Source organism: Desmodus rotundus, chromosome 1 (genome assembly GCF_022682495.2).
Source record: "Desmodus rotundus isolate HL8 chromosome 1, HLdesRot8A.1, whole genome shotgun sequence".
Classification (NCBI taxonomy): Eukaryota; Metazoa; Chordata; class Mammalia; order Chiroptera; family Phyllostomidae; genus Desmodus; species Desmodus rotundus.
The window spans coordinates 6,032,537-6,044,400 of NC_071387.1; the positions used below are offsets into that span (position 1 = coordinate 6,032,537).

At 49.2% G+C, this 11,864-nt stretch overlaps 1 protein-coding gene across 2 annotated transcripts in view; it reads right to left on the reverse strand.

Annotated features, from left to right (window-relative positions):
• SLC25A25 (solute carrier family 25 member 25) overlaps positions 1-11,724 on the reverse strand; it is a 31,819-nt gene extending 20,095 nt beyond the window's left edge. For both annotated transcript variants that reach the window (XM_053920273.2, XM_053920261.1), the window contains exon 1: positions 11,367-11,724. In XM_053920273.2, the coding sequence (XP_053776248.1) occupies positions 11,367-11,618 (252 nt within the window). In that variant the 5' untranslated portion in view covers positions 11,619-11,724. The remainder of the gene's footprint in view (positions 1-11,366) is intronic.
• Positions 11,725-11,864: the final 140 nt, after the last annotated feature.

Below are 11,864 nucleotides of genomic sequence, written 5' to 3' on the forward strand. Positions count from 1 at the left end.
TATCCTTTCTTTTCCTTTGTTAATAGTTCCCTCGCCTCCCACCCTTCTTCCTTTAAAAACCTTCCATTTTGGCCCTGGCTGGTGTGGCTCAGTGGACTGAGTGCCGACCTGTGAACCAAAGGGACACGGGTTCAATTCCCACTCAGGGCACAAGCCTGGGCTGCAGGCCAGGTCCCCAGTAGAGGGTGTGCGAGAGGCAACCACAGGGAGAGAAATTGATGTTTCTCTCCCTCTCCCACCCTTCCCCTCTCTAAAAATAAACAAATATAAAATCTTAAAAACACACACACCAAACTTTAAAAACTTTCCATTTTGTACAACCCCTTGGAAAGCCCTTCTAGTTGCTAGATGGGACACTAAATTGCTTAATAAAGCTAAGCTAATTAGATCTCCAAACTTACTCAGTAGAATTTTCGTTTTTTAACAATACTAAGAAGGGCCTGTCCAGAGCCAAAAACCCGAACTAAACAAGTAACCCTTTCAAGCAGACGAATCTTGTTTTTATGCACTGAAAGTCTGGCAGAATGGAGGAGTCAGGGATGTCTTGGGCCGCCGTCTACAAACATGAGAGAAATCTCATGTTTAGCTGGTTAGTGGCTTTTAATGGACTCGTACACGCCACAGAACTGAGTTATGAATTCAGGGGGTTCCAGCCAAAATGGCGTTACGGGGACTGATTCACCTTCCTGCCAATGACAACTAAACGTCCCCACCAAATACATGAAATGATGGTTTTCTAGACACTGGATGACTCCAGGTGACGAAGGACAGTGACTCGTGGGAGAGGTGTACAAATGAGCTGAGCCCACAACTGCCCTTCCAGGCTCCAGGAGAGAGGCGGGCACCCAGGCAGAGCCCAGCAGCTCCCCCGTGTTGAAGAGGTGGGGGTGGGGGCAGGGGGAGCTCGAGTTTCCAGGACCCAGTACTGAGCAGGAGGGAGCTGCACAGAGTGTGCAAGTTCTGTAGACCTGCTCAGGCCCCCTAGAGCCACTGCACAGGCGTGTAAGCGAACAGCCTGAGGGCGGGAAAAGAACCAGGCACCCCGACACAAAGGACAGTTGCTATTCCCACCACCAGCCAGAGTGGAAACCCCTTAATAGAGGAAGGTTCAGAAAGGGCACTCAGAAGGTTTGGCCTCAGCAGTGAGACAAAACTAGCCCCACACTAAATGCTGCTCTTGCCTAACAAAACTTTTTAAAAAGCCCTAAAAGGCTCAAACTATTCCCAAATAAATGCATGCTAGAATAAAGCTCAAGAATATTTACAGGAACACAAAAATACCCAGGAACCAAAAAGATAATATCCAATAAAACAATGAACAGGACTGCACCTTGGCCGGTGTGGCTCACTTGGTGGGAGCATCTTCCTGTAAACCAAAGGGTCTCGGGTTCGATTCCCGGTCAGGCACATACAGTACTTAGGTTGTGGGTCTGGTTCCAGTTGGGGCGCATACGAGAGGCAACCAGTTGATGTTTCTATCTCATTCACATTGATGTTTCTCTTCCCTCTGCCCAGTGGGAACCCATTCCAACTTACCCTGAGGAGCTGCCCAGGTATAAGTGCCCAGAGCACCACAGGGCATCTTGTAAAACAGGGAAGAAGGCTCTCCCACGACTCCCTCCAGGGCAACACTCAGCATCTCATATCTACCAGTTGAACTACTTACTCCCTACCCATCTTAGAATTATTTTCACAAGGCATGTTGTCAGAGGGACGACTATCTTTTTTTTTTTTAATTGAGAAATGAAGCCAGATTTTATTTGACAGAGAGCAAGACTGACTTGAAAGTGGAGGCCGGCTGGGCCAATTCGGTTACACGGAGGACATTTTCCATAAATTGAATGAGTCAAATCTGCAAACTAAGCTTTTGAGCAAAACTAACACCAGAACCAAAACTGACAAAAACATCCAAAGCAGATGTACCATCTGCCAGTAATTATATCTCCGCAGCTCTTAAACTTATGACACAAATTTGCGGATGCCAACTTGAATATGTTCAAGAAGGTACCTGTTTCCTAGATTCTTTTAGGGCAGTACGGGGACAAGAGTCTGAAGGATCTCTTATAATTGATACATGGCAGCGATTTACTATTTCAGAGGCACAACCGCAGCAGGTGACTATCCCCCACCTCTGGCGTGAATCATCGGATGCTATGTGCCGCCCCACGCAGCCCTACGGCAGCCGGGTTTCAGGGTGTAAGGCAGGACTCTGGAACACCCTTCCGCCCGTGACTCGGCCCGATTATACAAGGAAGAGGAGCCAAGCACTTACCTCATCTGGCACCTGTGAAACCAAGGCATCAAAGATAACTGCCATGATAAGAAAAGGTGAAATCCCCTTAATCCTTTTAATCTTTTGGTTTGTTTCCTCCCCCCCCCCATCCATCCATTTATTAGAGAGAGAGAGAGGAAGGGAGAGAGAAAGAGAGAGAAGTTGCCCCACTTATCCACGTACCCACTGGTGTACTCAAACATGTGCCCCGAGGCAAAAGGAGGGAGAAAAAGATGCCCTGTGATGCAGGATTGAACCTGCAATGTGGGCACATCGGGATGACACCCCCTGGACAGGCCCTGAAATCCCCTTCATCTGTTTCTGTTTTAGTAATTAAACCAGAAATTAAAGCTTTGGCAAGAACTCCCTGAAGAAAACTCTTGTGAACGTGGCAGAGAAAGAGCAGTGTGCTACAGAGAAAGCAGTCCCTTGGAAGGCTTCTGTTTACTCCTGGCGAAAAGCCAGTCCCATCACGGTCTGAAGTTCAAGGTCAATGTCTACTAACAAAGATGTCCTTTTCTTTTATCTAAAAGAAACTAGAAGTGTACAAAATTAACCTAGCTTTAGCTGGGTTAGGTGCAGGATTTTGAGTCATAACATGTGAAGTTCTGTAGGAGCAAGAGACCACATAGAAACACAGCATAATCTCTCCTTTTCCTGCTGTTATAAGAGCATGATCCTCCCTCAGGTCACACATGTGCCACGTATGAGGGGCAGGGGAAGAATATGGTGTTCAGGCTGGCATGTAAAACCCAGTCACCCAAAATGATCAGAAAAATTTCAAACGGTCTGGCTGGTATAGCTCAGTAGATTGAGTGCGGGCTGCAAACCAAAAGGTTGCTGGTTCAATTCCCAGTCAGGGCACATGCCTGGGTTGTGGGCCAGGTCCCCAGTGGGGGCCACATGAGAAGCAACCACACACTGATACTTCTCTCCCTCTCTTTCTCCCTCCCTTCCCTTCTCTCTAAAAATAAATAAATAAAACCAAAAAAACCCCACACAAAACTTAAAAAAATTTTCATACAATCCAAAATTGACCAGTGGGAGCCACACCACCGGCCCATGTTCAGCCTACTTAGGGCAGCTGCTTTGTCTTATCCACGCCTTCCCTTCTCCTATGGGAAAAGGCAAACCAGCAGACTTATTAAAGCAACACTAAATGTTTTCAGTTTCTTACAAGTGATTTCAGAATCATGCGCTAAAACTGAGATGGCCCCAAATCAGTGCAAACACAGCTCTTGGCAGGTGCTAGCTCTGCACTCAGGGAGGACGTAGAGACAAGGGTGGGACAGGGGTATGGGGCCCACCCTGCAGCTGCCTTCAGGGTGTGGAGGGCAGTCAGGAGCTGTAGGTGTACGGAACAACTGGTTTAAACCAAGCCAGCTCTTAGAAACAATTCAGAGAAGGCTTTCTTTAGCTATAAAACTATTTATCAGATACTATCTTTACTTTTTCTATAGGTTAAAGAGACTCTGGCACAAAGAATACACTCAAGATGTGAATAAAGGAGGGAAAAAAAGGAAGCCCCGGCTGGCGTGGCTCAGTGGATTGAGTACCAGCCTGTGAACCAAAGAGTCACCAGTTCGATTCCCAGTCAGGGCCCATGCCTGGGCCGCGGCCGGGTCCCCGGTAGAGGGTGTGCTAGAGGCAACCTCACACTGATGTTTCCCTCCCTCTCTCCCTCCCTTCCCCTCTGTCTAAAATAAATAAATAAAATCTTTTAAAACAAGGAAAAAATGTTTACTGTGTCTACAAATGCATCACCAAGGGGTGCAACAGTGATGTAATTTAATCTTGGGCAGTAAAACATGGGGACTAGATGCACACCTTGCAAACCTTTCCAGTTGTAACATCTCGAATATTCAAGCTCAGTCCTAAGGCATTAACCAGAGACGACAGCAGTGTTTTACGTGTGAGGTGGGGAAAGGCCACCAGGTTAATGAAGGTGGACACCGGAGCGGGCTGGCTTTGACCTGTAGGTCAATTGTGTCAGACCTACGGACAAAGACATAACAGTTTGTGCTTATTCTTGGTGATCTAAACCATCTTCTCTCTGTCCACTTCCCATGCCACCGCCCAACCACCTCTGGTGTTTCTGAGCTCTGAGAGCTTTCTCACACAGTGTAAGTGGTTGGTCCTCTGTGTGTTTTAGAGCCGCCCATCAGACCCCAGCAGGGGCGGGGCGGGGGCGGACTGCGGGGCAGGAAAGGAGGCCTGGGGGGTGGGGGGCGGTGACAGCAGGAGGAAAACTTCCACAGAAACAGGAACAGCCACCAGCTCAGGTTTCCCCTCTGACCCGGGTAATTCCAGCTTCCAGGGAAGCCTTGCCCAGGGGTTGAAAGCAGATAAGCTTCTTCTGTCCTACCTTTGTTATTCATTTATTTACTTCAGAACAAAGCCTTTCTTTTAGGTATTGTTTTGCATATTTTAGACCCCACACTTAGGCAGAGTGTACCTGCCTTTTCAGTGCCCCCACCCTAGGGCCATCAGGGGGTCTTAGGGCCAGGGCAGGGAGCGCAGAATTAAAACCCTGGCTTCTGCTACTGGCTTTGCCTCCAACCGACCTGGCCCTAAGCCTCGGCCCCACTTCTCCAAAATAATGCAGTTAGTGAGATGACCTTCAAGGATTTTAACTAAGTTCTGCTAGAAGCTTCCATTTTCACAACTTCCAAGTGAACTCTGTATTTGGGAAAAGACCACCCACGGCCCATTTCCATTCAGTGAAACGTTTGGGCCGAAGACACTCTTACGTATAGAGTGACTCTACCACTTCCACGGCTTTTAAGAAACCTCCTGCCACGGGGAGGTTTTTCTTTCTTTTTTTGACAGACTCTGCCTCAGGTTTTTTTCTACAAACAGCACAGGAGGACACCAACCCCCGCGCAGGCAGCAGCCCAGGGGTCACACAGACAGAGGCCTCTGCTGTGGAGCCTTCAGGTGGCCAGGGCAACCTTGGGAGCCTGAGCAGGAGCTGCAGCCTGGCGCTTGGTTCGAGCCTTGGCCTTGGCCTTTGGCGGCGGAACCTGAGACCCTTGGCTATGCTGGCAGAGCACATTTCCCAGGCTTGGGGTGAGGGGTGTAAGCAAGTCAGTTGAGCTTGTGGCGGCTGCCCTTTGGGATCCTGGGCTTGACCCCCTGGGGCTTACGAGCACCTTGACAGCCTGGGCACAGGCACTCATGGCCTTGGCGTCGTTGACCTGCGATGCTTCAGGCCCTTCTTGGGCTTCTTGGCAAAGTGCGTGTTCCTCAGGAACTTGGAGAAATTTGCGTCTTTGTGAGCGGGGTTTCTTGATGCCGTTTCTGTGCCATTTTTGGGAACTGGTTGTGCGTGGTGTGGTTTTTGGACCTGGCCATATCTGGACCAAAGCCTGTGGTTCCCAAAGCCTCTTTGAAATCTTCCTAATGTCTACAGGGCCCAGGGCCTCCGCAACCTACATCCCTCCTCCCCAAACTGCTGAAGGCGCTCAGCTGCCAGGAGCCTGCTCCACCTGGGTACAACAGAGCCTTCACTGCTGACATCCCCGGACTTTCTACTTCCATCTGTTCCGCTTTTCACCTGAGCAACCCAGGAAAAATGTTGGTGACCACGACCAATTCTGGGCTTATTTTCGAAGACTCAATGGAGGAAAAAGTCATTTCGTGTTGAACACCTAAGTGTCAGACGCTGCACCAGGCTCTTCATTTATGTCACCTAATTTAATCCCCACCACAAACCGATGAAACACCATACTTCTGACAAGGAAACAGACTTGGAGAGGTCAAGTAACTTGCTCAAGGTCACATGGCTTGCAAGTTCGAGCCCCGGTTTATGCCACAGAGCCTGTATTGTATGTACTGTTTTTAAAAAAAGTTTTGGGGGTGACATCAGCAATGTGGCGGGGTGAGAAGACTTCATTGTTTCTCCTCTTAAATTTACAAGTCAGACGATTAGAACTCAGCGAGGACCCCCTGCTCCACACAGAAACACGCCTGAGAGATCCATGCATGGGGACATGTGAAGGTAGGTGTGCTGGGGTGAGCAGGGGAGGCAGGCTGGGGGGAAGCACAGGGACAATGGCTGGAGCCCACTGTGACTCCAGCGAGCACAGTAGTGGGGGAGAGTCAGGCCACGGCCCTCACAATACGGCCCCGAGCAGCAGAGGGGCGGAAGCGGATTCCCTCCCGCGATGTGAGCAACCATCGCTGGTCAACTTCAGAACATCCTCAGAACCTCAAAAAGAAACCCCAAACCCTCACCTTCCTAGCTCTCCATTCCCCTCCCTTCCCAGGCCGAGGCAACCACTGATCTAGTTTGTATCTCTAGCTTTCCGTCTCCTGGAATTTCATGTAAGTGGATCATATAATACAAGGCTTTTGGTGACTGGCTTCTTTCACTTAGTGTAATGTTTCCAAGGAAGGTCTGTTCTCTTAATTAACTCCCTCGATACACTGCCTCAGATGAGAGAATATAAAAGGTATGGCCAGCTTATCTTGTGAGACGTGCATGATAAAACCCAGTATTTTTAAATTTTATTTATTTATTTGTAGAACGAGGCAAAAGGAGGGAGAAAGAGAGGGAGAGAACCATCAATGTGCAATAGATACACTGATCTGTTGCCTCTCACATGCCCCTGATTGGGGATCTGGCCTGCAACCCAAGCATATGCTCCGACCGGGAATCAAACCAGAGACCTTCCGGTTCTCAGACCGGTGCTCAGTCCACTGAGCCACACTAGCCAGGGCAATCCACTGTTTTTATAACAGCAGCCTACAGGGAGAGAAGATAGTTTTCAGATACTTAAAGGGCCCTTAGATCACTTTTGGGCTCAGGGCAAACGGGAAGCAGATACAAGCAGACAGACTTCAATCTGACATGAGAAAGTACTCACAGTGACCGCGACTAAGTCCACAGTGGAACGGGCTGGCTGGCCATCTGCGAAGGATGCCCCAGGGAGAATGCTCCCCACACCGGGTAGGAGGCTGGCCAGGGACCCCTCCAACCAAACTGTTTGGTTCTGCCAAATTCACATCAGCATTGTTCACTGAATTCAACCTGCGGATGTACTCAGCTGGACTAGAAATCAATACCAGAAAAATATTTGTTTTTCTTATTCCCCTGTGGTTTCTGTGAGACTTCAACAATTAGTGACTACTCAACATCAAAGGACTGAAACCTACTCAGGCTATATTCTTTTTTACCTCATCCTAGGATCAAGGGACTTGACCCCACCTTTCCAAATACCAACTAATTTTTTTTAATCTTCCTTTAAAAAAAATCATACCTTTCTTTTTAAAGATTTTATTTATTTATTTTCAGAGAGAGGGGAAGGGAGGGAGAAAGAGGGGGAGTGAAACATCCATTGGTTGCCTCTCACACGCCCCCCCCTGGGGACCCTGCCCACAACCCAGGTATGCACACTGATGGGGAATCGAACCCACAACCTTTTGGTTCACAGGCTGGCACTCAAATCCACTGAGCCACACCAGGCAGGGAAAAAAAAAAAAAAAAAAGTCCTATCGTGATGATAATTACTTCGAGGTAGGAACCAATATCGCAACAGTATAACTCCATCAGTTTAGTATGCAAACTCAATCCAAGCTGCAAATAGCATTTTTTTTTTCTCATGGGTCATTATATTATATCAAATGATATCTATCCCTTTTCTATAAAAAAAGAGTCTTTTTTCTGTAGCCTGTCCTATCTACGTCCAGCTTCCCCCCAGATGGCCACACACTGAAAAGGTGCAGAGTTTAACAGTGCTGTCTGATTAAGCAACACCAAGTTGACCTTGCTGATCTTCCATTCAATTATTTCAAGTCAGCGGAGTTGCCTCACCGGCACTGCTCAGGTCAAGGAGAAATCAGGGCATGGTGGATTCTCATTCTTTGATGGGATAATCTCTGGATAATCTTGAAACCTATTTCGGGGGGAAAAACACACGCGGTTCTATAAACTGATTTCTCCTCATCTTTCTCTAGTTCTCCCAAAAGCCCAGGCACGAATGCTCATCATGTCCGGTAGAAACGATGGGATAGGTAAAGCGGAGTGGAACCCAAATCAGAAGTTGGTTCCAGTCCTTCCTCTGGTCTAATTCCTTACTGATCAAATGAGTTTTGAGGTTGCTTTAGAGTCTTTTTGAACCTCTGTTCCTTCCTCTGTAAAATGGGGTGAAGTCCCTGTCTTGCCTATTTCACAAAGTTATTGTGAGGCTTAAACTGGCTGGGGCACGCGCAAGTCTCTAAGTCAGCAAACCCCACCATCTTCTAGAATCCTTGCCTGCGCCAAACCCTAGCCCCTTAGAAGAGCCCCACAAGCCTCGGCCAAAGGGACAGCTGCTGACCTCCGACCCAGCTTGCATTCTTCTGCTAATTGGCTGCCTGAATTATAACCTTTATTTTAAATTTGTTTTAAGACAAAGATTTTGTTTGGTCACATGAAAATGCCTTAAATAGGAATGCTATAATTAGCTCCAGCTGAAGCCTCACTTCCCAAAGTCACTACTGCTGTCGTCATCTTTTTTCTTTCTTTAATAAACCCTTCCCTTCTTTTGTCCCAGGAAGGGTTTCTTACTCACGAGTCCTTTACAAGGAAAATTTCCCTGGCTGGCTGCCATCGTTTTTTCTGCCCACTTCCGCTTTAAGTAATTTTTCCTCGACTGTCCCAATTTCTTTTGGGAGGAGGAAAACATAAAAAGGCAGGTGCCAAAAAACTGCTAGTTCGTTTCTAAAGAACACTTGACCCAACCTGTGGTAAGCTAGCAAGAGGTTTTGATAGCCTCACATGGCTCGGGTTCACCCATCACCCACTGACAAGCCCTCCAAGCTGATTCCTGAGCAAACGCTAGCATTTCAGACTGGTGGGTCCTAAGGGTCACATGAAGCAGCTGCCAAAGTTTAATGATGTATTTTTCAACGCCTATTCCCATGGCAGATGACCCACTTCTAGAGTAAAGGGCCCCCCAATTCTCTTTTGGCTTTGCTAGTTCTGCAAAACTGTAGCACCACACTTTCAACAGGAAGTGGTATGGGGGGGTTCGTGAGGCAGGGTGCCTTCCTGTTGCCCGGTTATTTACAACAAAGCAGATTCTCTCTCTCTCTCTCTTTTTTTTTTTAAATTATTTTATTGTTGTTCAGTTACAGTTGTCTGCATTGTCTCCCCACCCCTCCCCTCCCCAGACTCTCTCTCTTAATACAATATTTAAACCATTCGCCAGAAGACTAACTTGTACTCCTCTATAGGTAACAAACGAGTAACATGGATCATTCCCATTCTCAAAGCAGTATAATAATTTAACCTATTCAAGAGCGGTAAGAGTTGTAGAAATACAGTCCATATTAAATGCACACACCAAAGGAATAAAAAAGAATTGTTTCATAGCACAGATCTTAGATGAGTCTCGGAGTCAACAAATTGCAGAGACAGTGTGACCAAGGGGCTAGGCAGCTTTTGGTTAATCAAAAAGCCTTCTTTCAACACTGGAAAGGAGAACGAGAGCTTTCTCCTTATTTGCCCTTAGAAATCTGCTGCCAAAAGAAATGGATTAGGACCGATATCAGATGTGCCGGGAATCACGGGGACAGCGACTCCAGCTGAGCACTGAGCATGGCATGAACACTGCAGGCACTCCCACAGCCAGATGCCCTCGATGTGCCTGGCAGCGTACGCAAAGTGGGTCGGTTCCTAGAAGCGGAAAGGTAAGCCTGGGCCCACACCTCCCTGAGCCCATAAGGCATAACAGACTCTCTGACTTAAGCCATGCGGTCTTTCCAAGTGATTTATTCATCAGGTGTATGTGGGAAAATATTGTGCTCCCACTGCCATTTTGTGTAAAACTTAAATTTTTTTAAACTCGTCTCTAAACCTCTTAGATGTAACCCGATGGCTCTATTTTGCATAGGGTTACCCTTGGTCTTCTTCCTAAGCAGATCTTAAGTAGGTTAAATACCTTGCATGTTAATCCAAGACACCTTGGACACGAGTTAAAAACACCTTATGTGCACCTGCCAGACCAAAAAATTGGTTTACAGTAACTCTCTGGCATTTTACTAGATTTTTTCCACACTTGGCTGCGAGATTCTCTAATTGTTGTGTGTACAAAGGGACCAGACTTAGAAGAGAAACAGGTTACTAGGTAAAGTCCTCAGCAGTCCCCTCCAGGCTGTAAATCAGGCTAAGCCACAAGTAAATGAAACACTCAGGAAGGGGAAGCTACAGCTACCAAGTCAGATGGAAAAACATACCACGAGAGAAGGGGAAGAAACAGCCTCTGTTTGAGATTCTTATAAAGAACGGACAGCACTTCTCTTTCTGGCAGGCCTGGAGATGGCCTTCCTCCGTCCCCCACGTCCCCCTCAGAGCCCACTCCTGGACAAGAGTAAGAGCCCCTCCTACGTGTAGAACACTTTCACTTTGAGGAAGTATTTTCCCCTAGATTCTTTATGACCTGCAACCCTGCAAGGGACCATAACCCCATCTTCTGGGTAGACATGTCAATAGGGATGAGCCTACACCACGAGAGCTGTCAGTCCTCACCACCCACACCTGTCACAGATATGCCAAAGACCCCAGTTCCCATTTTTCCAACTCCCACATGCTTCTGACAGGAACCAGATCAGGGCCCACAGGCTGGCATGGAAACCAGAGGGGAAGGGAGGGGGGTCGCTGGGAGAGGATGGATGAACCCATCAGTGGTGGGTAGAGGGTGCGTCATGCTTAGCCCTCAGGTCGGAGGTGAGGAAAGGCAGACTTCTGATACCTGACCTTCTACCTTGGGGAAAGCCGGAGCAGGAAGGGGCTTTTCGTTCATCAGAAGGCTCGGAGGCTGCCCACCTGTGCCCACGAAGAGCCTTTTCCCCTGACCAAGCGCCCACAGAGGTCAAGAAGGAGCTCTCCACTCCCACCAGCGCTTAAATAGGGTACTCATCTGTTACTTGGGGGTCCTCCCCAGCCCAAGAGGCCGTCCAGCAGACCTGCCACGCTCCAGGGCACAGCCCAAGAATCCAGGCCGTTCAGACCTGTCATCTTGCGGCCCAGAACTGTCACCCGAACCTCCCTGTAGTCGGGGACGCGAAGGGGGACACCTCCCCACCCGCGCGGACTGTGCGCGCCGCCTACCCGGAGCTCGCCCTCGGTGCGGTGCAGTCCCAGGCGTCGTAGTCCCACAGCCAGGTCGTTGACACACAAGCCGCCGTCGCGGTTGACATCGAGCGTCTGGAAGAGGCTCCACAAGCGCAGCCGGTGGTCCGGGCCCCCGCAGACGGCGCCGCCGCACGGGTCTACGGACGCGGGTGATGAGGCGGGCGAGGCGGCGGCGGCGGCGTCCGGCGGCGAGGAAGCCACGCAGCGGCACAACACACTGCTCACCATCGGGCGCGAGGCAGGGGCGCCGGGCGGCGAGGAGAACGCGGAAGACACGCGAGTGTCCTCGGACGGCCAGCTCGGGTTCCGACTTGCCGGCAAACTGGCGGGAGGGGCCGTTTCCGGAAGCCCCGCCCCACCGCCCCGCCTTTTCTGGCCACGCCCCTAGGCTCGCTGCTGGCCAGTCACAGACCCGGGCCACCACCCGGAGGGGCGGAACCTCCTCAAGGACTGCCCATATCTTCCCGGACTACA